Raw genomic sequence first — 27,926 nt, forward strand, 5'->3', positions numbered from 1 at the left:
ACGCATCGCAGCCAAAAAAAAAACAAACAAAAAAACCCCACCTACAATAAGGGAGTTCCGGCAAGATTTCAGGATACAAGATAAACATACGCAAACCTTTTTTCTACATGCTAACAATGAATCTGAATACTAAAACACACAGTACCATTTGTAATTGCTAAAAAGAAAACCCACTTAGGGGTAAATCTAATAAAACATCTAAGGACCTGTATGCTGAAAACTACAAAACGCTGATGAATGACACCAAAGATTTGAATAAATGGACACGTACACATGGACTGAAAGATGCAGCTGAGTAAAGATGTCAGTTCCACCCAAACTGATACACAGGTTTAACACAGTTCCTACCAAAATCCCAACAAGATTTTTCTTTGTATATGTAGACAAGATTATTCTAAAATTTAAAACTAAAACAACTCTGGAAAAGAACAAAGTGGGAGAGATCAGTCCACTTGATTTCAGGACCTATTAAATTGCTATAATAATCAAGACAGTGTGGTACCAGTGAAGAGACAGACGCATCGGTCAAAGGAACAGAACAGACAACCCAGAAATAGACACAGCAAATATGCCAGAAGATGCAAAAGTTATTCAACGGAGGAAAGATACGCTTTACAACAAATGGTGCTGAAAGAACTGGACGTCTATAGGCAAAAAAATTTTTTTAAAAGAAACGAAATGGATCACGAACTTACATACAAATTAAAACTGTAAAATTTTAGAAAAAAGACAATCTTCACAACCAAGGACTAAAGAATTCTTAGACATGACACCAAAAGCATAGTCCATAAAAGAAAATCAGTAAGTTGTAATTCACCAAAATTTTAAACTTTCGCTCTGCAAAAGAATCCTGTTAAGAGGATGAAAAAATAAGCTACAGATTAGGGAAAAAATATCTGCAAACCAAAAACCCAATAAAGCCTAGTATTTAGAATATATAAAGAATTCTCAAAACTCAGCAGTAAAAACAACAATCTAATTAGAAAATGGGCAAAAGACATGAACAGACATTTCACAAGGTGAAACAAGCACATGAAAAAATATACATTAGCCGCTATGGAAATGCAAATAAAACCCACAATGAGATAGCACTACACACCTACCAGAGTGGCTGAAATAGAAAATAGTGACAATACCAAATCCTGGAGCGGATGTGGAAAAATACTCCCACATTGCTGGTGGGAATGTACGGCTGTACAGGCGCTCTGAAAAAGTCTGGCAGTCTCTTTTAAAACTTAAATATGCAGTAACCATACGACCTGGCAATTGCACTCCTAGACATTTAGCTAAGAGAAAAGAAAACCAATGTTTACACAAGAACCTGTAATGAATGTTCATAGCAGCTTTATTTGGAATAGCCAAAAACTGGAAACCACCCAGATGTCCTTAGACAGGACAGTGAGTATATGATGGAACACCACACAGCCATCAAAAAGGAATGAGCCATTGACACGTGCAAGAGCCTGGAGGAGATTCCAGAACATTATGCTGAGTGAAAAAGCCAGTCCCAATGGTTACATACTGTAAGACCCCATTTACACAACATTCTTGAAATGACAAAATTAGATGACGGACGGATTAGTGGTTGCCAGGAATTAGGGATAGTGGCCAGAGGGGGTGGGGGGGCTCTAATAAAGGGTCTGTTGGAGGGAGATCCTAGGGAGGAACAGTTCTGTATCTAGATTGCAGTGGTGGTTACACAAATCTACACGTGGTAAGATGCTATAGAACTATATGCCCACATTGCACCAGTGTCAGATTCCTGGTCTTGATACTGCATTGTAACTATGTAAGATGTAATCATTGAGGAAAACTGGGTGAAGGGTACGTGGGACCTCTATCTTTGCAACTTCCTATGAATCTGTTAATTATTTCAAAGTAACAAGTTACTTAGGGAAAAAAAAAAGCAATAGCTCTAAATGCAACTTGGTGTCCTGGATTGGATCCTGCAACAGAAAAGGGACATGATGGAAAATCTGATAAAAATCCAAGTCTGTAATTTACTTAATAGTTTTGTACCCATGTTAATTTTTTAGTTTCGATAAATGCACCAAGGTTATGTGAGATATTCAGGGAAGCGGGTGTGAAGGGTATATGATCTGTGAACCCAAAATAATTTTAAAGAATAAAATCCTGATGCCTGGACTGGTTAAATCAGAATCCCTGGGGGATGGGCCCCAGGTATCAGTATTTTTAATTTGCCAGGTGATTTCCAATGTGCAGCCAAAGTTAAGAACCACTGTTCTGGAGAGAGAGAATTTTAAAGTATCTACTTCCCACCTGGGTTTGCTCCTGGAGAGAATTCCTTGAGAAAAGTCTCTCAGTGAGCATGCCACTGTTTTTTGGCCTTCATTCCCACTGATCCTGGGTAAGGACCCAAATACCTTTGGGAAAGGTTCCAGAAATCCTGCCCCCTCCCCATCCTTGGTCCCCGTGATGCCCTGGTTTCTGCGCAGCTGAAGCACTGTGGAAGGTGACTTTAGGTGAACCAGAAGGCGACACAAATACCTTCTCGTTCCCGCTTCTCTAAAACCCCAGAGCTAGAAAAGGAAAATAGCAAAGAGCTTGAAATGTTTCAGAGATCTAAGAAAAACTCCGATGTCATGTTCTTTTTTCCAAAGGACGGAGAGGGTTCTACCTGGTTCACAACCAGCCCTGGCCGCCCTGGCCACCCTCCACGCACCTGACAGCCACACGGCACCCCCAGGGGGGCCGCGGGCTGCCCTCCCCGGAACCCCACGACAAAGGCTTAGGTGCAGCAGAGCAGTCCCTTCCTCCCACGTGTGACCTCTTCTTAAAACACAGGAAACGACAATACTGTTAGTGGCGACTGAGCCAGGCAGGCTGAGGAGTGGCAGGAGGAAGAGGTTCCTCAGCACCGCGGGGCCAGCGTGAGAAAGCCACCTGCACAGGAGGGAGCGGGGCTGGTGTGACAGGCTTGCTTCCAGGTTTGGCACATGGGACAGGCTGGGTGCGTGCTCTGAAACATGGCATCGTAAGGGAAGCCTGAAAGGTCACGGTGGCCAAGGCCACGGATGTGAACCCCCAGCCCACACTGGTGCTGCCAGCAGCAGGAGGCTGGCAGATTAAAAGCAGAGAGAGAACAGGTCACGGCCACAGAGAGGCGGTAACCGTGCACTCACGTGGTGGCTTGGCCAGAAGAGGTATAAACACACTGCACTGTCACAGGGAGGCTGGCACAGCGACTGGAGGTGGCACTGTTCCTTTCATTCCGTTCGGAAGCAGGCCTGGAGGGCTGGCCCCGGCGGACCCCCATCTCCTAAAGGGGGGCAGGACCTGCTGAGGCTCCTGGCACCAGCCTCTGGTTCTGAGGGCAGCCAGGACCCGCGTCCACGAGGGCCATCTAAAACGTGGCCTGCAGGGGATGCGGACAGGCTGGCAGGAAGCCGCTCCTTGGCTCGATCCAGTTCCCCACGTGATTGTCCGTTCCCCAGACCTGGGGCTGCCTGCCAAGCGGTTAAACTCCCGGGTTCCGCCCAGGGCTCTCCTCCGCCGGGAGGCCGGGTCTGCTGTGGCTGGACCCTAGAGGGGAGAGGGAAAATCAGCATCGGAGCCCGTACAGGCAGCGGGTCCCCTGACCCCAGGTGTTCAGTCCTCTTTAGGACGGGAAGGGGCAGGGGGGCGGGGGGCCGAGGAGCCTCAGGCCTCCTCGGGAGACATCGAGGCAGAGCTGGGAGCGTTTAGTTAGGAAAATGCTCAGCCTCGTGAGAGAAAACCACTGCCGGGACGTATGCCATCACTGACAGGCAGGGCTTCTGCCGGTGGGAGGCCGAGGCCATAAGGCCAGGCAGGAGGCGGCTGCCCAGACAACACAGCAGGCGCTGGAAGGGAGCTTTTGTTTCCAAGGCTGAGCAGGCATTTCATGGTCCCTCCTGCCCTCCAGAAAAATGAGAAGTAGCAACAAGGGACAGGAAGCAGTGCCCCCTACCTGGGGGGAGAGGTCTGCATGGCCCCCAGCAGCTAACAGGCTGGCAAAGGAAAGCAAAGAGAAGGTAAAGTAAAAGGCAAGACATTTACCTTGCGTGTTGTCTTAAAACAAAAAATGCTCACTAGTCCACAGTCAATTATCAACTGCAGTTTCCAAATGTGCCAAAGAGGGAAAGGCCTACTGGGAAAGCTAGAGAGAGGAGAGGGAAAGGGAGAGGAAGGGGGAGGGGAGGGAGAGAGGGAGGGGAGGGAGGGGGAGGGGAGAGGGAGAGGGAGGGAGAGAGAGAGAAGACCAGCTATGGAGCTGCTCCGGCAGAACCGCTCCGCTCGGGCAGCTTGGGCAGCACCACAGAGTCAGGGCCGCGGGGGCGGAAGCGGCCCAGGAGGCCCGGCGTCAAGCACGGACTCTCCCTGGGAATCCCGCTCTGGGATTGATGGATGTGGAGGGGGTTTTCCGAATGTGAAGCAGCGGACCAGGGTTCCGGAAGGTGTCTCTGTAAAGGGCCAGTCTTCTTAGGCTTTGCAGGCCTGGGGGCAACGAGGCAACTCCACCTGCAGCCGAGTACAATCCCTCAGCAGGTGGGCACCTCCCGTAAAACGTTCCGAGAACAGGCAGATTTGGCCCTCACGCCATTTGCCGACCCGGCTGAAGGCAGCTCAAAATCATCGTGCTTTCCAAGCATTTCAGACACTTCTCTGCTGAGGAAGCTAGAGCCAGTCACCCAGAGGATGGCTCTGACCTGCACCGTTTCAGCAGCGCCCCGGGGACACGTCCAACACGTGGAGCAACACTGAGCTCCCCGGGCAGCGAAGCAACAGGTTAACAGAGATAAAGTGCAAGACCCTGAGGGCCTCCCAGGGCCAATGTCAGGCCGCACACTTGGGGGCAAATCACCAACATCACGACTACAGAACAGGGGCTGCTTGGTAATCCGTTACAAAGAGGAAATGACCCATGAGCCACTAAAAACGATGATCTCAGAGGACTGCCTCACGAGCCACGAAGCCACAAAAGGATTAAAAAACCTCTGGGTATGTGATAAAAGATGAAACGAAAGGAAAAACCAGGATTCTTAGATTTAAGTTTGTACCTTATACACAACCTGTGCAGTCAGAGTAGCAGATGGAGGAAACCCAAGCCAAAAGGCTCACACTTTGAAACACAAAAACGTCCTGGCCTTTGAGACCCGGGTCTAACCTGATGGTGCGAACCTCTGTGTGAGGGGTGCCTCGCAAAATAAAAGACCGTCACAGCGGGTAAACAGAGGCGCGGGCTCCGCCCTAAGAGGCGAACGAAGGGTCCGTTCATTCCAAAAGGACCGCGACCAGGCCCGGATCCAGGACCCAACTCAACCCCCCAGGGTCCTTCACCAGCACCACAGATGGGGCTCGCAGGAGTGGAGCCACCGACGCAGCTCAGGAAGCACCTTTCCATTATAAAAACACGTTTCCCTTCTCAAACGTGGGTCCGGTAACCAAGGTGCATCGAAGCCAGAGTGCCCGTCTCTCCCGGCCTCCGACTCTTCACCTGTAAAATGGGCGTGACAACTACCACCTCTCAAAACTTCAGGGAAGTTTGTTTAGATGAGTCAGGACGAGGAGAGCCCTTAGCACAGCGCTTGGCATGGGAAGTGTTCAGTTAAGAGCTCGGCGTCCCCACTGCAGGGTAAGGGGGATGGAGCACAGGCAGTCAGGCCCCTGCAGTTCCTTCCACGGCCTCTCCCAAGCCCCGCCAAGCCCCGGAGGACCTCAGACCCCAACCTAGGAGCTCGGTCAGCATAAAAGTACCTTCCTGAATAACAAGGACAAGAAAGTTCCCTGATATGTTTTACCACTCCCACCCAAAGCCCACCCTTCACAGGCTCCTTTTTTATTTTCCCTCCTTACACTCTAAGGGTGGGGTTTCCCGTCCCACTCTGCAAAGTCTGTTTCTTCCTGCTCCCAGTGGAATGCCTGGATGGGACCAAATGCCACAGGAGGTGCTCTTCTGGGTTTTGGGGATGGTGTCCACCAGCCACCTACCTTCAGAGCCAGGCCCACTGGTGACCCAAATCTTCACTTTCTAGGTGACCTAACCCTAACCCCAAATGACCCAATACAGCACCTTAACGTGACCATACTCCCACTTAGCAACTACGGTTAACCCTTGAACAACTCAAGTTTGAACTGCGTGAGTCCACTTATATGAGGATTACTTTTCAATAGTAAATACTCCGGCACCACACAGGCTGTAGCTGGTTGAATCTGCAGACGTAGAACCACAAACACAGAGGACCGACCACGTTATACACAGATTTTTGACTGCGCAGAGGGTTGGCGCCCCTAACCTGCTGTTGTTCAAGGGTCAACTGTATTCTCTAATTAAATCAACCCACCCTACAGGCCCTGGAGAGAAAATGCTGACTTACGTGCTCCTACTCAGAATGTCAGCTGACGTATAGCTCAGCGGTGACGAGTTATTAAAAACACAAGAAGGGGGCTTCCCTGGTGGCGCAGTGGTTGAGAATCTGCCTGCTAATGCGGGGGACACGGGTTCGAGCCCTGGTCTGGGAGGATCCCACATGCCGCGGAGCAACTAGGCCCGTGAGCCACAACTACTGAGCCTGCGCGTCTGGAGCCTGTGCTCCGCAACAAGAGAGGCCGCGATAGTGAGAGGCCCGCGCACCGCGATGAAGAGTGGCCCCCACTTGCCACAACTAGAGAAAGCCCTCGCACAGAAACGAAGACCCAACACAGCAAAAATAAATAGGTAAATTAATAAACTCCTACCCCCAACATCTTCTAAAAAAAAAAAAAAAACACAAGAAGGGAGAGAGAAAAGAACGGGGAGACAAAAGGGAAAAAGAACAAATGTAGGGCAGGGCGAGGGCAGAGAGAGCAGGTCTGTGTGTGCAGCCAGGACGGCAAAGGGCACGCTCGCCCTGGGGTCAACGCCGCAGGATGCAGCCGCACGGGGCTCACCTGTGGCTGCGGCTGTCTTGTCACCAAGGAGCCGTGTCTGGCTGCCTGGGACGGCCTGGAGGTCCGCGTTCTCAGGGGACTGCGGCACGGCCTGGGCTCGGGTGGCCAGGAGTGCATTGAGGTACTGCAGCCGCGTGACCTGGGGCACAGGAAGCGTTGCAACTCGTGCAGCTGGACGGAGAAGGGGAGGTGAGGGGCCACACCCCTCCCTCCTGCCCTCAAGCCCCCAAACCAGGGGTGGGGGGTGGGGGGGTGCGGGGCGGAAGCGTTGTTAACATCTCCAAGGAAGCTGGGTGCTTAGGCCACCAGCAGACAGAGGGGCCAGGCCATCCACCCTTCACAGCAAGTACAAGGTCTTGCTCTGGGAAGTCTCAGATAGACTCAATCAGAATTTATTCTTAATCCATTCAAATGTGTGACCAGCTGGTCTAGCCCTCGGGGACGCAAAGCTGGTTAAAAGCCAGCACCAGTGAGCAGCCCAGACGGTCACCTTGATGAGCTGCAGGTCAGAGAGGGCCCTCACGGTGTAGTCAGGACAGTATGCAGACAAGCGGGTGCCTTCGGCGGGCTCGGGCAGCGGGTCGTGGCGGATGGACTGGAGCGAGGACACCGGGGACTGGTGAACTATGAGAGGACAGTGGGTGACGGAGCAGGCCAGCCCCACCCAGCCTCTGAGATCCCCACAAATCACCCTGGTGAGGGAATACAGCCAGGGGCTCTGAAAAGGATGGCAAACATGCTCCTTCTGGGAGAAGTTGTGCAGGGGTGGGGAGAGCAACAAAGATGAGCCCCGAAGAAATGCTGCCCCACCCCCATGCAGCCCGCAGACAAGAAGGGCCAGCACGCCCCAAGGCAGACTGCCTTGCAGGAGGCACGGGATCTGCAGGAAGGATAGGCCGGACGCGGGGCACTGGAGAGCCTCGGCAACGCCCATAGCCGCCGACCCCTGCCTCCAGCTCTGGGACGGCTGCAGCTTACCCGAGGACGGCGCCGTCAGGGCGGACACTCCATAGTAGGTGAAGGCCCCATTCTCGAACTTCAAGCCCTCTTTCCCGATCTCCACCTCAACCCTGCCCTGGGAGGTCGGGGAAGAGGGGGAGGAGAGAGGGACAGGGAAAGAAAGAGGTGGACAGGTTATCCTCCCTGCCAGCAAAGAGCACAAGGAGAGAGCACCGACCCCACTTATCCAGGGCGGGTGCATCTGGATCTTCCTTCCTCTTCTCAGACCCTCCCCACTTCCTAAGCAAGCGGCGGGCTCCAGGCCGGGCTCGCAGGTACCTGCAGGATGAGGATGAAATAGTCCACCGGCTGGCTGCGCTGGTACAGGTAGTGGTGGGCGGCCAGGCGGTCGCTCTCGTCAAACCTCACTTCCTGGTTGACGCTGGGATGCTTCAGCAGGTGCAGCAGGACCTTCTCGGAGATTCGCAGCGGGCTGAATACATCCACCTCTGCCCCACAGGGGAAACAGGTGCGGGGACAGTGTCCACCGGGCCCAGCGCAGCCCGTGTACCCGCCCGCCTCCCGCTGCATGCCTCGGCTCCCCCAGCCTCCCACAACACCCACCCGGCCTCGCCTCTCCGCCACCCACAGAGGAGCCGCCTTCAAGTGACCCGAGCTAATGACAGGGCGGCAGAGAGAGTCGCCAAAGTTCTCCTGGACACCCTCCTGCTTACTGGGAATGGGGGGCGGGTCTCCTGCTCCACTGGCCGGTGAGCAGGGACGAGGCCCACCCTCACCCTCACCTCGGGAAAGGAAGCGCTGGGTGGCCAAGAGCAGCTGAGGCGAGATTTTCACTTTATAGTCATCGTCAGACACCTTGAACAGGGAGAATTCCTCTTTCTGCCTGAGAGGGGCGCTCAGAGACACAGGCTTCTTCTTCACCACGGTGTCTCCTGGGGCGGGGAGAAGAGGGCCTGCTTAGGCTCCAGCAGCCCTCCATCAACATGACTGGACCAAGGGGCACGTTGCCTCTCCCTCCCCCCAAGGCCTCGGGGCTCCTGTGGGGGGACAGCATCAGGGCACTGCTGTCTTGACAGCACCTGGTGGCCACTCCACCCAGGCAGTGATCTGGTGCCTGGTCAGAGGGGCGGCAGCTTGCATTCCAGCGATGTCCCGAGAAGTAGCAGAGAGGCCTGCTCCCTCCTCGGAGCTGGGAGAAGATAATGCCGATACGATGGCAGACAGCTTATGTAAAACAACAGGCCCCTCGCTAGAAAGCACACGTTCGAGGATTACTGGTGCCAAACAGCCGCTAACCTGCAGACCCCGTGCCTACGGCACTCTGAGATGCCAAACCAAAATGCTGCATTCGGGGGACAGACACGTGGGCAGAGATTCACTTCCAAGCTCACAGGGCGGGCAGCTCAGTGTCCCAGGGGGCCCACGTGAGGCCCGCCGTCAAGCATGGGCTCTGTGTCTGCCCTGCAGACCGCAGCTGCCATCCCAAGAGTCAGGCACTTCTAAAACACAATCACAGGCCCCACGATCATCTGTTTGGGGAAGAACCTCTCAGCAGTAAAGAATGGGCTTCTCTGAGAAGACACTTCTATACAACAGAGCAAGAGAACGCAAACGGACCAAGGAAGATAAAGACTGAGAAAAAGCCCGTTAAAGGCAGAGCTCCGGGCAAGCCCTGGGACTGCAAAGCCACCCATGGGACACACCCCCGTGGCTCTGCGTCCAGGCACACGTGTGAGCCCTCCCTCCTGCAAGGGGCAATCCCGGCCCACGCAGGGGTAAGGAGACGGGGCCTGGGTACATGACGGCTCTGACCCGAGATCCAGCCCCGCTTCTGACAAGACGGAGACCTGCCATCCTCTGATCCACACGTCTCTGTAAGCTCGAAAGACCGGCTGAGCCAGAAAAGCGCCGGGGCCACGACTTACGGTAGTCTTCAGACTCGTCCAGGATCTCGGACTTGATGATCTCCTCGATGACGTCCTCCAGGGTGACCAGGCCCAGCACCTCGTAGAAGGGGTCACCTTCGCCCTCGTTGTTCACCTTCTGCACGATGGCCAGGTGGGACTTCCCTGCGGGGAGGGACACCTGCGTTACAGCTTGCTAGGGGGCCTCCTATTTTCCTTAGTCCCATGTGACTGGCCCACCACAAGGACAGAGGCTGATGTCTATGTTCCCACTACAGGCCAGGCACCAGGAGAGACTCTTCCTAGGTGCCCGTGAGGAGTAAGTCTTGGACCCCATGTCCACCTGCCCAAGTCCCCCCAGGCAGCGGGTCTGTGCGACTCCACGCCGTAAACGTGGTTTAGACAAGGATGCATCCCGACCAGAACAGACACCGTAAACAGCCGCAACCGGACCGTGGACACAGGGCGCCGACACCAAAGACGCTGGCTCCCCGGGGACAGTCTGAATGCGGAAGCTGAGAGGGGCCACCCCGCCTGAGTCTCCAAAGGGAGCGTTCCCAATTCTGAAGGCTGCCCTGTATTTCCAGAAGCCGAGGTGCATGAAAGTCACCCAGGGGACGAAGATGATGATAATCGGCCAGTTAGAGCCCACACTGTGCGGGAGGAAGAGCAGGAAGCTGCAACTCTTCTCCTTCCTCCTCTGCATCCTCCTCAGGTGAGCTAACTGCTTGTTTTACGAGAACATGTAAGCTTGAGAAAAGCCCGGCCTCAGAGTGCTGGGGAATGTTAGGGAAACTTCAAGAATATACTCTGTTTCAGGTAAGTGCTTTTTCTCCATAAAGCTTTACGCTTGTCCAAAAGCCACAGAATGTGGGACTTCCCTGGCGGTCCAGTAGTTAAGACTTCGCCTTCCAATGCAGGGGGTGCGGGTTCGATCCCTGGTCGGAGAGCTAAGATCCCGCATGCCTCAGGGCCAGAAAACCAAAACATAAAACATAAGCAATATTGTAACAAATTCAATAAAGACTTTAAAAATGGTTCACGTCAAAAAAACCATTTAAAAAAACAAAAACAAAAAGAAACAGAATGCAAGCCATACAGGTAATGTAAAACTTTTGAGTAGCTACATTAAAAAAATTAAAGAGACAGAAATGAAATTAACAGTATTTTATGATCAACTCAATATAATCAAAATATCATTTCAACATGCAGTCAATATAAACATATGAATAGATATTTTTCCTTTTTTGGGTACTAAGTCTTTGCTATCTGGTGTGTGTTTGGCACTCACTGCACATCTCAATTCAGACTGGTTACCGTTCAAGAACTCAGCAGCCACTTGTGGGTAGTGGCTACTGGACTGGACTGTGCAGGTCTAGGATATGGCACTGAGAGCAAACTCATCTCAAGCATGCCCCCACCCCTTTTTAACAGTATTTTTTTTCACTGAAGTACAGCTGATTTACAATATTGTTAGTTCACACTGTGTACAGCAAAGTGTTTCGGTTATATTTTTTCAGATTATTTTCCATTATAGTTATTACAAGATTTTGAATATAGTTCCCTGTGCTATACAGTAAATCCTTGTTGCTTATCTATTTTATGTATAGTAGTTTGTATATGTTAATCCCACACTCCTAATTTATCCCTCCCCCCCTCCTTTGGTAACCATAAGTTTGTTTTCTATGTCTGTTTCTGTTTTGTATAATTTGTATTATTTTTTAGATTCCACATAAAAGTGATATATAATATTTGTCTTTCTGTCTGACTTACTTCATTAAGTATAATATTCTCTAGGTTCATCCATGTTGCTGCAAATGACATCACTTTATTCTTTTTCATGGCTGAGTAGTATTCACTTGCATATATACCACATCTTATTTATCCATTCATCTGTCGATGGACATTTAGGTTGCTGCCCCTTTTTATTACTAGTGAATAAAGCATAGGGTAAAAGCCGGCCTGGACCTGCATGTAAAGGGGTGCTTGCTTCAAGAATCCTTTGGTAAAGCAAAAAGTCAAGCTCACCTCTTTGTGTGAATCCTACTTTACATACCTTGGGTTCAATGACAATGTAGTGATTGGGTTTAGAAGCACATGCTTTGGAAGCAGCTGCCTCATTCTTTCAGCATCCGTGCCCCCTGCCCCGCCCCCAGTAATCAGGTATAGGAAGACCTCTGCTCCAAAGTTGGAGGGAATGAAAATGTCAAGAGTCAAGCAAAAGCTATTATTATTAGACCACTAACCAGATGATCAAGAAAGGAAGGAGGCTGTAAAAGGATAAAAAGATCACATTTACTGCATGTCATCAAATCCAAGATGTCATCAATCATGAGACATCCTGGTTACAGAGATGTTAAAATACAAAAACAACGTGCAACTGAGAACTGAAGAAATGCAGTACAGGCCTACGTCATTTCAATGTGCTTCGCAGATACTGTTTTTTTTTTTTTTCCAACAAACTGAAGGTGTGTGGCAACCATTCGTCAAGCAAGTCTGTCGGCACCATTTTTCAGACAGCATCTGCTCACTCTGTGTGTCACATTTCGGTAATTCTTCCAGATTTTCAAACTCCATTATTATTATATCTGTTAAGGCGATCTGTGATGTTACTATTGTAATTGTTTTGGGGGAGCGCCACCAACTGCACCCACATAAGACGGGGAACTTGATAGATACTGTGTGTGTTCTGACTGCTCCACCAACCGGTCATTCCCTGTCTCTCTCCCTCTCCTCTCCTCTCTCCCTGTTCCGTGAGACACAATACTGCAATTTAGGCCAATTAATAACCCTACAATAGGCTCTAAGTGTTCAAGTGAAAGGAAGAATCACAGGCCTCTCATTTTAAAACAAAAGCTAGAAATGATTAAGCTTAGCAAGGAAGGCATGTCGAAAGCTGAGACAGGCTGAAAATTAGGCCTCGTGCACCAAACGGCCAAGTCGTGAATGCAAAGGGACAGTTCTGGAAGGAAATTAAAAGAGCTACTCCAGGGCTTCCCTGGTGGTGCAGTGGTTAAGAATCCACCTGCCAATGCAGGGGACACGGGTTCAGAGCCCTGGTCCAGGAAGATCCCACATGCTGTGGAGCAACTAAGCCCGTGCGCCACAACTACTGAGCCCACGTGCCACAATTACTGAAGCCCGCACACCTAGAGCCCATGCTCCGCAACAAGAGAAGCCACCGCAATGAGAAGCCTGCGCACCGCAAAGAAGAGTAGCCACCGCTCACCACAACTAGAGAAAGCCCGTGCGCAGCAACAAAGACCCAATGCAGCCAAAAATAAATAATAAATAAATAAATAATTTAAAAAATTTTTTAAATAAATAAGAGCTGCTCCAAAAAATAAAAATATACAAACAAGCAAATAAATGTGCTACTCCAGTGAACATGTGAATGGTAAGAAAGCCAAACAGCCTTCTTGCTGATATGGAGAAAGTCTGAGTGGTCTGGATAGAAGATCAAACCAGCTACAACGTTCCCTTACCCAAAAACCTAACCCAGTGCAAAGCCCCACCTCTCAATTCTATCAAGGCTAAGAGAGGTGAGGGAGCTGCAGATGAAAAGAAGCTACCAGAGATCGGTTCACGAGGTTTAAGGAAAGCCATCTCCATAACATGAGAGTAAGGCGAAGCAGCAAGTGCTGAGGTAGAAGCTGCAGCAAGTTACCCAGAAGATCTAGTTAAGATCATTAACGAACGTAGTTGCACGACACAACAGATGTTCGACGTGGACAAAACCACCTTATATTAGAAGAAGATGCCATCTAGGACTTTGACAGCCAGAGAGGAAAAGTCAAGGCCTGGTTTTAAAGCTTCAAAGGACACGCTGACCCTCTTGTTATGGGCTAATGCAGTTAGCAGGTGATTTTAAGTTGAAGCCAATGCTCACTTACCATTCCAAAAATCCTAGGGCCGTTGAGAATTACGCTAAATCTACTCTGCCTGTGCTCTATAAACTGAACAATAAAGGATGAGAACACATTGGTTTACTGAATATTTTAAGCCCACTGTTGAGAGCCAATGCTCAGAAAAAAGATTCCTTTTCAAGTAGTACTGCTCATCAGCAATGCACCTGGTCACCCAAGAGCTCTGATGGAGCTGTATAAGGAGACTAATGTTATTTTCATGACTGCTAACAAAACATCATACTGCAGCCCATGGATCAAGGAGTAATTTCAACTTTCAAGTCTTATTAAGAACTACATTACATAAGGCTACACCTGCCATAGATAGAGATTCCCCTGATGGATGTGGGCAAACTCAATTGAAAACCTTCTGGAAAGGATTCACCATTCTAGATGCCATTAAGAACATTCATGATTTATGAAAAGAGATCAAAATATCAACACTGATGGGAGTTTGGAAGAAGTTGATTCCAACCCTCATGGATGACTTTGAGGGGTTCAAGACTTCATGAAGGAAAGTAACTGCAGATGTGGTAGGACGAGCAAGGGAACTAGAATGAGAAGTGGAGCCTGAAGGTGTGACTGAATTGCTGCCATCTCAGGATAAAACTTTAATGGACGAGGAGTTGCTTCTCATGGATGAGCAAAGAAAGTGGTTTCTTGAGATGGGAACTACTCTTGGTAAAGATGTTGCAAAGACCGTTGAAATGGCAACAAAGGATTTAGAACATCATATGAACTTAACTGATAAGGGGTTGTGGGGTTGGCAGGGTTTGACAGGACTGACTCCAATTTTGGAAGAAGTTCTACTGTGGATAAAATGCTATCAAACAGCACTGGGTGCTTCAGAGACATCGCTGGTGCACGGAAGAGCCAACTGATAGAGCAAGCTTCACTGTCACCTTAAGAAACTGCCACAGCGACCCCAATCAGCAGCCACCACCCTGATGAGCCAGCAACCACCAACACGGAGGCAAGACTCTCCACCATCAAAAAGTTTATAACTCGCTGAAGGCTCAGATGGTGGTTAACATTTTTTAGCCATAAAGGTTTTTTAGTTTGATTTTCTGCGGGACCACGCTGCACAGCATGTGGGATCTTAGTTCCCCAACCAGGGATCAAACCTGCTTGCTTGCTTGCTTACTTTCTTATTTATTTATTTATTTTTGCGGTACACGGGCCTCTCACTGTTGTGGCCTCTCCCGCTGCAGAGCACAGGCTCCGGACGCGCAGGCTCAGCGGCCATGGCTCACGGGCCCAGCCGCTCCGCGGCATGTGGGATCTTCCCGGACCAGGGCACGAACCCGTGTCCCCTGCATCGGCAGGCGGACTCTCAACCACTGCGCCACCAGGGAAGCCCTATGATATCTTTTTCTGGTTTTGATATCAGGGTGATGGTGGCTTCGTAGAATGAATTTGGGAGTGTTTCTCCCTCTGCAATTTTTTGGAAGAGTTTGAGAAGGATGGGTGTTAACTCTTCTCTAGATGTTTGATAGAATTCACCTGTGAAGCCATTTGGTCCTGGACTTTTGTTTGCTGTAAGATTTTTAATTACAGTTTCAATTTCATTACTTGTGATTGGTCTGTTTATATATTTTCTAATTCTTCCTGGTTCAGTCTTGGAAAATTGTACCTTTCCAGGAATTTGTCCATTTCTTCGTGGCTGTCCATTTTATTGGCATATAGTTGTTTGTAACAGTCTCTTATAATCCTTTGTATTTCTGCAGTGTTGGTTGTGTGATTTTTCCTTTTTCATTTCTAATTTTATTGATCTGAGTCCTCTCCCTTTTTTTCTTAATGAGTCTGACTAAGGGTATATCAATTTTGTTTATCTTCTCAAAGAACCAGCTTTTAGTTTTATTGATCTTTGCTATTGTTTCCTTCGTTTCTATTTCAGACGCGGAGTTAGCATCTCCCCACAACTAGGGCGCCTGCCGTCTGCTTGTGGGGGACTCTGACCCCCAAGGAGACGGGAGGAACCCCAGAGTGAACTGGTAGGACACAGCAGGAACAAGGGGGGAGGAGAAGTGGAGGCCAGACAAGATCAGCGCCCCTGAGGCCAGGAGATCAGGAGAGGCAGGTGGGAGGGACTCTCCAGGAAGAGCAGGAGAGCAGTGGAGGGCAATCGCATGGCCCACTTGGGCCGGGGAGCCTGCTGAGCTCCCAAGCTGGTTCTGCCCTCCAAAGCCCCATCCAGGCTGTGAGGGTCCTGGGGGCACAGGAGGGAGAACAGGGAGATCAGGAGAGGCAGGCGGGAGGGGTCCTGCCGGAGGAGCAGGAGAGGAGCGGAGGGCAACTGCCCCGCCCACTCAGGCACAAGGAGCCTGCTGAGCTCCCAGACCAATGCCCCGCCTTCCAAGGCCCCTCCAGGCTGCGTGGGTCCTTGTGGGCATAGGAGGGAGGCTAGGTGGGGATCAGGAGAGGCAGGCAGGAGGGGCCCTCCAGGAGGAGCAGGAGAGGAGAGAAGGGTGTTTTCCCCACCCACCTGAGCCCAGGAAGCCTGCTGGGCTCCCAGGTGAGATCCCCTGCCCTCTGAGACCAGGGGTGTGGGGCCGCCTGGGCTCCTTCTGTTCCTTGAGCCTAAGCCCCACCCCCCACAGCCCCCAGGGCCTTTTCCAGCCCTGTGGGTCCTGAGCATAGGCCCCGCCCACCACCCAAACCTCGCCCTTGCTTAGGCCCCGCCCTCCACAGCCAAGGCCTTCCCCCACCACCTTTTTTTTTTTCCTTTTCCCTCCACCTCTTTTTACTATTGTGGTACTGATGTACCTTCCCGTTGTTGACTCATCTATATTTTTATTTCTAACATATCTAACTATGTTATCTGTTAGTTTCCTAGTCTAATTTTATTTTTTACTTTGTTATTGTTTTTTATTTTTTATTTTTGCCACCACACACTGCTTGCGGGATCTTGATTCGCAAGCCCAGGGTCGGGCGGAAGCTCCGGCGGTGGGAGCTCCGAAGTCCGAACCATCGGACTAACAGAGCATCTCAGACCCCAGGGAATATCCATCAGAGTGAGGTCTCACAGAGTTCAGCACCAAGACCCAGCTCTACCCAACAGCCTACAAACTCCAGTGTTGGAAGCCTCAGGCCAAACCAGTAAAACAGGAACACAATCCCAGTCATTAAAAAAAGAGAGACGGCAAAAAATGTCACAGATGAAGGAGCAAGGGAAAACCTACAAGACCAAATAAATGAAGAGGAAACAGGCAATCTACCTGGAAAAGAATTCAGAGTAACGATAGTAAAGATGATCCAGAATCTCGGAAATAGAATGGAAGCACGGATTGAGAAAATACAAGAAGTGTTTAACAAAGATCTAGAAGAACTAAAGAACAAACAGAGATGAACAACACAATAACTGAAATGAAAAATACACTATAAGGAATCAATAACAGAATAACGGAGGCAGAAGAATGAATAAGTGAGTAAAGACAGAATGGTGGAAATAAATGCCAAGGAGCAGAATAAAGAATGAAAAGAATTGAAGACAGTCTCAGAGACCTCTGGGACAACACTAAACACACCAACATTCGAATTACAGGGGTCCCAGAAGAGGAAGAGAAAAAGAAAGGGTCTGAGAAAATATTTGAAGAGATTATAGTGGAAAACTTCCCTAACATGGGAAAGGAAATAGTCACCCAAGTCCAGGAAGCACAGAGAGTCCCACACAGAATAAACCCTAGGAGAAACACCCCAAGACACATATTAATCAAGCTAACAAAAATTAAATTCAAAGAGAAAATATTAAAAGCAGCAAGGGAAAAACAACAAATAACACACAAAGGAGTCCCCATAAGGTTATCAGCTGATTTTTCAGTGGAAACTCTGCAGGCCAGAAGGGATGGCAGGGTATACTTAAGGTGATGAAAGAGAAACACCTACGACCAAGAGTACTCTACCCAGCAAGGATCTCATTCAGATTCGATGGAGAAGTCAAAAGCTTTTCAGACAAACAAAAGCTAAGAGAATTCAGCACCACCAAACCAGCTTTACAACAAATGCTACAGGAACTTCTCTAAGCGGGAAACACAAGAGAAGAAAAAGACCCACAAAAACAGACCCAAAACAATTAAGAAAATGGTAATAGGAACATACATATCGATAATAACCTTAAATGTAAATGGATTAAATGCCCCAAACAAGACAAAGACTGGCTGAATGGATACAAAAACAAGACCCATATATATGCTGTCTACAAGAGACCCACTTCAGACCTAGGGACACATACAGACTGAAAGTGAAGGGATGGAGAAAGATATTCCATGGAAATGGAAATCATAAGAAAGCTGGAGTAGCAACACTCATGTCTGATAAAATAGACTTTAAAATAAAGACTGTTACAAGAGACAAATAAGGACACTACATAATGATCAATCCAAGAAGAAGATATAACAATTATAAATGTTTTTGCACCCAACATAGGAGCACCTCAATACATAAGGCAAATGCTAACAACCATGAAAGGAGAAATCGACAGTAACACAATAATAGTAGGGGACTTTAACACCCCACTTACACCAATGGACAGATCGTCCAAACAGAAAATAAATATGGAAACATAAGCTTTAAATGACACAATAGACCAGATAGATTTAATTGACATTTATAGAACATTCCACCGAAAAATGGCAGAATACACTTTCTTCTCAAGTGCACATGGAACGTTCTCCAGGATAGATCACATCTTGGGTCACAAATCAAGCCTTGGAAAATTTAAGAAAACTGAAATCGTATCAAGCATCTTTTCTGACCACAACGCTCTGAGATTGTAAATCAATTACAGGAAAAAAAACTGTAAAAACACAAATACGTGGAGGCTAAACAGTGCGCTACTAAATAACCAAGAGATCACTGAAAAAATCAAAGAAATAAAAAAATACATAGACACAAATGACAGCGAAAGCACGACCACCCAAAACCCATGGGACACAGCAAAAGCAGTCCTAAGAGGGAAGTTCATAGCAATTCAATCTCACCTCAAGAAACAAGAAAAATCTCAAATAAACAATCTTACCCTACACGTAAAACATAACTTTTATATACACTGAGAAACCAAAACACTTGTATGACTTGCTTTACTGTGGTGGTCTGGAACTGAACCCACAATATCTCCAAGGCATGCCTATACTTAGGGCTTGCTTACTGCGTGCCAGCCACCAAATGCTTTATTCATTTATTAACTTACCAAACCCTCTGGCAACTCTATAAGGCACATATTATTATTTTCATTTTACAGTTCACAGAGAAAACTGAGGCCAAAAGAGGTTCAGTGACCCTGCCAAGCTGGAACCCAGGCAGCTGGCTCTGAGTCCACTCTCCTAACACCCCCCCACACCCCACTCAAGTGACTTTCACTGAGGAGAACAAAAGACTGAATCTTAGGAGCCCCCTCCCCTCTGGGAGATAGGCATGGTGCCAAGTTCAGGGCCCCACTGAAGAGAAGCCAGCAGCCCTCTTTAGGGGCTCTACCATCCTGGAACAAAAATTAAAGGCGGAAATGCCCACATTAAGTTCCCTCCCCGCTTCCCAGGAGGAAGGGGCTAGGGGTCCCTGGGGAACTGTCTGCCCATTCCTGCTGAGACAGAGGCACTGAATAAGGAACGTGGCATTTCCAGACGCTTCCCACCCCTTGGTGTTTGGGCTGGAATGGCTCACACCGGCAGGCAGGCAGCACTGCTACGAGGGCCCCAACAGCTCTGCCACGGGATACAAATCCGTTAGGCCACATCAGGAAGGCTGAGGCTCAACACACAATGTGGGTCAACGGTCTTCTGGGATTTCGGGAGCCAAAGTCCAGGTTCTAGATGGCCATATGGGAGCAGAGGACCCACTTCAGCCCCCTTCTTCCACAAAGCCAGTCCCTTTGGCAGGTTCCCTACAGGAATGACTAAGTTCTACCTTGCTTTCAAAACTTCTATAAAATGGGCGCAAGGTTCTCAGTGATGAGATGATTCAATAATGAATAGAAGAAAGAAGAGCCCTCGCAAGGTCCCCCAACAGTGGCCACGGGATCTAACCTTAAGGCAGGATGTCTGAGGGGTCCAGGAGGCAACCAGAAAGGAGTGAGGGGCACACAGAGAACGGGAAGCTGGAGGGATTCAAGCTTCTCATCTGACAGGATAAAACGCCCTGAAGATATGGGGCCCCCTGGCTGGCTGACTGCAAACACGGACACAGGCCCCAAGACAGGTGCCGTCGGCTCTCCCCGCGAAAGCTCTACAGAGCCGCAGGCCAGGGGGAGATGGCACACCTGCCAACGTCGACCAGGAAGCTCTGAAAAGCTCTAGAGTTCTGATTTTAGTTAGCAGGCTCGAGAACGCTCACAAACGACAGGGGTGCTAGAGGACCCTTCCATAATGCCTATTTTCTAGGACATTCCTAAAAATGCAGTTGGCGATGGAATTCCTCTGCCTTCCCTCTTTAGCGTTTTTTTAAAAAAACTGTCTGAACGTATCCTGTGAGAAAAGTACTATGTGACCATCCCTCACAGATGTCTGAGCAGGTCTGACTCTTCAGAGTTGGGGCAATCCTTTGGCTTCTGAAAGGCAATGAACCACAACTCAGGGTTTAAAGCAGACTCCGAAAAGCGCACCCATCCTAATCCCTCCTTTGGCTGAATGTCCTTGAGGTCACTGGTGGTTGTCACTGGGGGTTGACAAAGAAGGCAGGGGTTAATAGCTTTAAAGAAAATACATGCTACCTACTACACCTCCAAAGTACGCGCTCCCCCTGGCAATGCCTGCACAAAACAATCAGCTGTCACCTCAAGTCTGCACAGTGACTGAGGGGCACCTCACCGGGGAAGGTGCCTCTCCCAGACTATACAGTTCCAAAACTGTGCTCTGAAGGAGAGAAAGAAACAGGGCCCAGAATGGCAGTAACTGCCAAGATGCCAGGGCCTCCAGCGTCGGGAATTCAGAGGGACCACCGTCTCATACACTCGGCAGAGAGACAGGAAGGGGATCGGTTCCTAAAACCGCACGCACCAGGGAGGCTGCGATACGCCCTTTGTTCATGAGCAGAGGAACGATGAAGAGTGTTAGACTAACGAGGACTTTAGTGAGGAAACGTAAAGCGATCTGCCAAAGGACTGCACTGCACGAGAGCAGAGAAAGCCCAGGATATCACAGGAAAGACGTGGCCATCTTGCCCTGAGAATGGCCCTCACTCTCCACAGGAGGCAGGAGGCCGAGGGGACTGAAGAGCCCCCCATTCAACCTCCAGACTGCACCCCTCCCGCACCGCCTTCTAGAAGGAGGCTCTCCAGAGCCGCCCCAAGGCCACCACCCCAGAACACAAGCAGCCTGCACTGGCCTTCCCTCCCTACCAGCAACTTCCTACCAACACTTCGACCTAAACCCACTCGACTCCCCCATCTTAAGATCCCCCATCTTAAAACCAAAGAGCAGAAGGCCTCCTGCCCGCCCAGCCTCTCCCAGCCACTGCCCCCTGGCTTACGCTCTGCAGCCATACCTCCCGGAAGGCCTGTCTCCTTGGGCTGTCGTGCTTCAATCCCCAGCACCCCACTCCATGGCCCCACAACTGCTCTGCAAAGGTCAAGGGTATCCTGGTTGCTGGATCCAAAGGACATGACGCCAGCCTCTCTCCTGATCACTCTCCTTCCCTTAGTTTCCAGGGCGTTCCCGGGTCTGGCTCTCCTCCGCAGCCCCTCCTCTCTGCCCTCCACCCCTTCCCTGCTGTGCCCCTCTTTAAGCGCTGCTTCCTAGGACCACTTCAACACAGACGACCAGATCCTTCCCTCCTGCTTGGGGCTTTCACTTGCATCTCACTGCACATCAACTAATCCTAGGAGCCTGCCTCTCGGGCCACTGCAGAGCCACAAATTCCCGTGTCCACAATGAACTTGTCTGCCTGCCACCCGCCACCGCCCCCAAGCCCTCTCTTCCCTGCGTGTGCTCTGCCTCAGGGAAAGTCAAGGCCACCACCAAGCCAAAATGCACATTCATCCTCAGCTCCTCTTCTTGCCCCCCAGTCCCTGGGCTAACCACAAAATCCTCCTAAGCCCACCTTCAAATGCCCTCTTGGGTTACTCCTCTCCAGGCCCGCTGTGCACCCCTGTTCAGGCTACCACCACCTCTCACTGGACCCCCCCAACCACTGGGACCCCCCCCAACTGTGGTCTCCACACCAGTCAGTGATCTGTGCAAACCACTCGGATGGTGCCACGCTCTGCTCAGTCACCGCACTGGTGGTCAAGCCCGGCCTCCCCAGGGCCTCAAGCTGGAAGGCGGCAGGGGCAGGATGGTACCCTCCCCTGCTGACTCCAGGGCCTGCACGGCTGGCCACCAGGCCACGAGAATCCCCACTGCCTCAGAGACTACAGTACTACTCAGAGACAGAGTACTTGCTACTGGGGGGTGCTGCCTGGCCCCCGACCCAGCCTCCTCTCCCCAGTGAAGGGCTGCGTGGCTACTCTCTGAAGAAACAGCCAGGAGCTTATCAGAGATTCTCTAGCAAAGCAGCCAGGGCTGCCCATCAAAGTCTCCCACTGAGATCCCCAGATACAGTAGTAACAGTTACTGCCTAACTTCAACACCCTTCAGCAGGAGGTGGTGCACGAGAGCGCCCACTAGTGGCCTCCATACAGCAGTGCTAATGCAGGAGTAACATAGTCACTACTGCAGAGCTTGGCCTCCCTGCCCTGACAGTCAAGGGGCTCACAGGGGCCTGGAGACTTCACAGCTGCCAGGAAGATGAGGGGGAGCTGCTCAGTTCTCCGCCGCAATTAGTCTTTAGGGTGAAGCTCATCCAGAGTCCTGAGGTGTCCCCAAGCCCATCCTGCAGTTCAGGTGTGAAAAGCCTGGCTAGTGGCCAAGTGTCCTCTGGGGAGGACACCCAAGCCCAACAACGGAGAGGGAGACTGCAGGGGAATCCAAACCTTCACAATGCGAGAATCTCAGTTTTTACCAGGGTGAAAGGAGAGGGTGAAAATATGGAGTTAAGAGAGAACTTGAGACCTTACTCGGGGTTTAAAAAAAAAAGTAATGGGAGACTAATTGGTATCCATCAAGTTGCTTCTGGTGAAATTACAGTGGAAGTTTCTTCCACACCTGTAGAAAAACATTTACCAATCATTCCTTTTCCCTTCCTTTTACCAATCAGGAAGGTAGCAGCCCATCAGTGACCTTAACAATGATGCCCTGGAAACATCACAGGACCAGATACTTTTATATTATATGTGTGCAGACAGCAGCGTCCAGGTACCTGAAGACTATACTCTTCTATGTTCTTTCCGTTTCTATCCAAGAGTTTGGACCTGCTACAAAGCCAAAGGCCACAGAAATGACCTGGTAAAGAGCTGGAGAGTTAGAGCCAAGTAGACATACCTCCCCAAACTGGGGGCCTGACAGGAGAAGGGGACTTTTGCTGTCTATAGCACTGTCAGTTTCAGAGCCACAGCCTTTAAATGATATTTCGAAGGGTCATTCGGAGCTGCAAAGCCATCCTCTTCATTAAAAGGGCCCTTAGAGGCTTCCCTGCTCTCCACGAGGGTGGGACCCTTCCCCACAAGCTTCCCTAAACCCCCACTCCTTCTGTAGGGCGCTGACATGCGAGTCCCCTCCGCGATTCCCCGGCCGTTACCTCGTTTGAACTCCTCCAGGACGGCGTCCAGCTTGGTGTCGTTGAAGACGAAGTGGAGTGGGTGGCTGTAGAAGCGGGTGATTGTGCTGAGCGGCGTGCAGTCTTCGGGGTCCACGAAGGCCAAGTCCTTGAGGTAGAGCATGTCCACGATGTTGGAACGCTCGTCCTCGTACACGGGGATGCGCGTGTGGCCGCTCTGCATGATGCTGGCCAGGACGCCGAAGTCCAGCACGGTGCTGGCGTCCAGCATGAAGCAGTCCTCGAGGGGCGTGAGCACGTCCTCCACGGTCCGGCAGGGCAGCACGCCCTTGCTGAGATCGCTATAGGGGTCGCTGCCGCCGCGCGCCAGCTCCAGCACGCGCTCGCGCAGCCGCCCTGGCCGCGCCGCCAGCTCCAGCAGCTGGCCCACGGGCAGCGCCACGGGCAAGGTGAGGAGCACTGCCAGGCGGCTGAGGATCAGTGCGCGCGGCGCCAGCGCCAACGTCCAGCGCCCGCTCACGGCAGCCGGCACCACCTCGCCCACCAGGAACACGAGCCCCGCGCTGCCGAGCACTGCAGGCACGGCGCGCTGGCCGGCCGCGCGGTACAGCAGCACCGCCAGCGCCGCCTGCGCCAGGCTAGCCAGCAGCAGCAGCGCGCCCAGGGCGCAGCCGGCCCAGCGCCGCGCGGGCTCCAGGCGCCGCGCCGCCGCACGCTCCGCCTCCGAGCCGCTCTCGCGCAGCACCTGCACCTCGGCTGGCGCCAGCGCCAGCGCGCTCAGCTGCAGGCCCCGCGCCAGCGCCGCCAGCGCCAGCAGCCCCGCCGCCCCCAGGCCCAGAGCCCAGGGCGGCGCCGCCTCCTCGGCTGCCCCGCCGCCCGGCTCCACACGCACGGCCAGCAGCGCCGAATGCGGGCGCACGGCCTCGGCGCGCAGGCGCAGCAGCGCGCGCCACTCGCCCGTGGGGGCGGCCGCCTCGCCGCTCGGCTCCCCGCGCACCGCCAGCAGCGCCGAGTGCGGGCGCACAGCCTCAGCGCGCAGGCGCAGCAGCGCACGCCACTCGCCCGTGGGGGCCGCCGCCTCGTCGGACGCCGCGGCCGGCCCGCCCTCGGGGCAACCCGCCCCCTCAGGGGCCACCCAGGACCAGGAGCTGTTGGCGAAGCCTGAGCCGAAAAGGCGCAGGCGGAAGGTGGCCTCCGGAGCGGCCCGCATCTCCCCTCCGCGCGCCCACCCCGCGCCCGCCGCTCCGTCCTCCTCCAGACAGACACCCAGCACTCGCGGGCCCGACGCCGCCTCCCCGGCGGCGTTGCCCAGGCAGAGCGCGGCGAGCAACCAGCCTAGCCGACCCGCCGCCGCCGCCGCCGCCATCGCCTGCTGCCCCCTCTCGGCCTCCCGCGCAGCCTACCCCTCCGCCTCCCCCGGGCCAATCGTCGCCAGCCCTGGCGCCTCTTCCGCCAATAGGCGGCGGGCGGGGGCGGGCCCCAGGGTCGGACTAGGCTGCGCCGGGGAGTAAACAAGCCGCGGCGCGATCCCAGGGCGGGTCGGGGGCGTGGGTCTCTGGGCCCCGCGGGGCTCGGCCGCGACTCCCGGGGCTGGGGCTGGGGCTGGGGCTGGCTGGCGTCCGGAGGGCGCGGAGCGGCGAACTGGCCCCCCCTCCGCGGGCGTCTGGTTCTCACCGGCAGTTGCCGCTCACCGGGAGGCCGGGCCCGTGCTTTGGGAAGTCCCTGGCTCGGGACTCGGGTCGCAGAGCGGAGCGGCGCTCCTGAAATTGCAGGCAGAGAATTCAGCCAACGGAGATGGGCCGTTTTCTCAGAAAGGGACCCCCTGAACCACTGACCTAAAGGGCGAGGAGGGCTGAAAGAACCGGTGACTGGGCATCGGAAGCCAAGGTTTATTGAAAGTGTTTCTTGATCGCACCCGATTCTGCTATAGGTCTGGGACGTGACACACAGCCCCTGCCTTAAAGGAACTTGCATTCCTGCCAGGGAGAACGATGGTGAATACGTACACGCACGAAATCACTACCTCATTGGATCCTCACAGCTACTACATGTTATGAATATATTTTACCGGAGAAAAGTGAAGCACGACTCAGACACGGATGTTGGGTTTCAACGCGACCGGCCTAATATCCTGTTCGCCATCCCAGCCACATTAGGAGACGGCAGCTCTGTCAGGAATTACTGTACAGTATCTGGTCACTCCACTTCTAGCAGATCATCCTTGGGAAAATAATTCCTAAAGACCAACAAGAACTATTCAAGAGAGTCCTCCCAAAGACTGTGTGGTCCTTGACAGTGTGGAATGTTCTTCAACCTATTGTATGTGAACTTCACCTGGTTGGAAGGAAATAGACAACCTGCTAACACGACTTCTCTTTGAGTCCAGATGAAATGGGTTTTTTTGTATTTTCTTTACATTTTTATGTATTTTCAAATCTCCTAACATACATAGACTTTCATAAGGCTGTTCATGTACATGTCATTTAAAATGGTCTTTACAAGGATTCTATAGAAATTCATGTGCTGTGTCATGAAAACACTTTAAACAACAGTTTAGGCACTGTGACTGCAATTAAGTAAAATACGTTTGTGTGGAAGGTAATGTGCAAGAATGAATAAGCCCGTGGCGAGTGACCGGCAGAAATATTGTGTGAAAAGTTCCAGAATAAGCCACCAGCAGAAGCAATAATGACTACTGAGCCTTTCCACTGGGCTGGCATGCCTCTTTTGAAAAAAAAATAATAATAGTAGACTCAACCCCTTTGGTTCACACTTCTGTCTCCAAGTCCAGATAAAATGCTGACACTGAGATAGAATGCACAACAGGCTTGAAATGAGTCATGTGCCTGAAAAGTTAACTAGCAAAGACCAGTTCCAGAGGTAAGATGGGGAGAACACTCGGTCGGTATATCTAGACAGAGCTCTGACCTTTGACAAGTTACTTTTCCCCTGGTCTCGAGCTCCCTTGGAAAACAACCTGTAACTTATTTGGGAGGGGGGAAACCTTTGAGTAGAAAAACAGTTGGATCATGCTTGGAAAACACAAATAGTGAGTTAAACTGTGAGACCCAAAGACAAAGGACCCGGTACAGAGCAAACAAAGCTGCCCACAAGTGACTTTCTGTGAACAATAGAGGCCCCAACACTACTTTGCCAGCTTCTTTCTTCCTTGGCTCTGAGTCAGTCTTTGGCCCATCATCACAGCATCAGTGGAGACACTTGTCACCGGGCATTCAGTTCCCCCACGGGCGATTTTTCCTTTCTGATCATTTGGTTCAAGACATTTCCATGTTTTATCTAGTATTCTTGAGTTTCAAACCCGTAACTATTGTGTGTGACCCCTGGCTAATTCCTTCTTCTCTCTCAAGTCTGCAAACGTCACTTCCTCCAGCTGGTTTTCCTCAACCATCTTGACTAGATTGGGTCAAGGTTATGGGAGCATTGTGCTCCCCCCACAATAGCATCCAGTACTCACCTTCTTGTAAGACCCATTCATTCATTCAACAAGTATTTCCTGCATCCAGTGCCTGCAATGTACCAGGTACTGTCCTAGTGCTGGGACTGCAGTGGAAATAAGAAAGACCTTGACCTGCTGGAGGTTAAGTTCCAGTGTGAGGACAACAGAAAATATACAAATCCGTATTTTAATATCTGACAATATGTGCTATGGAGAAAAACATGGCAATACAAGGAGACGGACAGAGGGACTGGGGCCAAGCTCTTTTGGCTGGGGTGATGGGGGAAGGCTTCTTCAAGGAAGTAGCATTTGAACAGAGGCTTAGATGAAGCAAGGGGGTGAGCCCCACCAAGACCTGGGAGGAAGTTCCAGGCGGAGAAGACAGCCTGAGGGGTTGGTGGCACCTGGCATGTAGCAAGGGCTTAAACGTGTGGAACAGATGGATGAATGAAATTTATTGTTGCCCACCTATGCACAAGACTTTGTATTTGTTACTCCTTTTCTCTGAAATGTCCTCCTTCCTTTCTGCCTACCCAGTGCCTCCCTTTCTTTAAACATTCCCCGCCCCGAGTTGGCCCTGTCAAGCCAGGCTTACGTGAGCCCCTGGCCTGGGTGCACTCGACTGCACACACAGGCCGAGGCACCTGCGGGCAGGAGTCCGCCTGGCTGAAGCCTCGGGAGCGGATACAGTGAGGTCCCTCTCAGGCGGGCTCTCCAGCGGTGAGCGCTCCAACTGTGAAACCACAACCAGCCCCTGAATATGGACTGAGAGGCACCTGCTGCTGTAAGACCACATGATCATACTTTTGGATCAAGCTCCTTTCTCCTTCAGCCCCCAGGGGAGAGAGGAGGGGCAATCTGCCCATCCCAGCTGCCCCCAAGCCTCTGGTGTCCGTTGTACTGGATCCCTAATGGTGGCAGTTGAGCACACTTGCCCTGTCTGTCCAGCAGCAGCTGGCACTCTCTAGCTCCTGTGACAACAGCCTTGATTATATATATTTTTGTAAGTTACATTTCTGCTTCCTTTTTACTGCTACACAGTCCCAGAATGTTGGCCCCTTGCCCTGTCATAGGTGAGAGCCAGGCACGGCCACTTCTAGCTCTATGACCGGCACCGAGTATCGACAGGACTCAAACAGGCCAACTGTAAACTCACCAAGATTTATACATATTTCTTTTTTTATTACCAATCAAAAATAAATTCCA

At 51.4% G+C, this 27,926-nt stretch overlaps 1 protein-coding gene across 3 annotated transcripts; it reads right to left on the reverse strand.

The window, feature by feature from the left end:
• Nucleotides 1-1,327: 1,327 nt before the first annotated feature.
• On the reverse strand, nt 1,328-24,673 carry CNNM3 (cyclin and CBS domain divalent metal cation transport mediator 3). 3 transcript variants are annotated; one of them, XM_033401868.2, is made up of 8 exons: nt 23,285-24,673; nt 9,795-9,938; nt 8,652-8,801; nt 8,188-8,357; nt 7,888-7,984; nt 7,400-7,533; nt 6,910-7,080; nt 1,328-3,543 (listed from the first exon to the last, which is right to left on the reverse strand). In XM_033401868.2, the coding sequence occupies exons 1-8, from the start codon at nt 24,627-24,629 to the stop codon at nt 3,184-3,186; spliced, it is 2,571 nt and encodes an 856-aa protein (XP_033257759.1). In that variant the 5' UTR covers nt 24,630-24,673; the 3' UTR covers nt 1,328-3,183. The 3 variants fall into 3 exon arrangements, with proteins under 3 accessions (XP_033257759.1, XP_033257762.1, XP_033257760.1); XM_033401871.2 differs by having other exon boundaries at nt 3,335-3,543; nt 6,910-7,048; nt 23,285-24,672; XM_033401869.2 differs by having other exon boundaries at nt 3,401-4,500; nt 6,910-7,048.
• Between the last annotated feature and the right edge of the window lie 3,253 nt (nt 24,674-27,926).

The sequence above is a fragment of the Orcinus orca genome, chromosome 13 (genome assembly GCF_937001465.1).
Source record: "Orcinus orca chromosome 13, mOrcOrc1.1, whole genome shotgun sequence".
Classification (NCBI taxonomy): Eukaryota; Metazoa; Chordata; class Mammalia; order Artiodactyla; family Delphinidae; genus Orcinus; species Orcinus orca.

What these genes read in the sequence shown, in the direction of transcription:
- CNNM3 (XM_033401868.2), bottom strand. Translation starts at nt 24,629, where the DNA reads ATGGCGGCGGCGGCGGCGGCGGGTCGGCTAGGCTGGTTGCTCGCCGCG. An exon ending in CCTGGAGGAGTTCAAACGAG is followed by an intron (nt 9,939 to 23,284) that starts GTAACGGCCGGG and finishes CCCTCCCCGCAG; the next exon opens with GGAAGTCCCACCTGGCCATC. An exon ending in ATTTCATCCTCATCCTGCAG is followed by an intron (nt 7,985 to 8,187) that starts GTACCTGCGAGC and finishes CCGACCTCCCAG; the next exon opens with GGCAGGGTTGAGGTGGAGAT.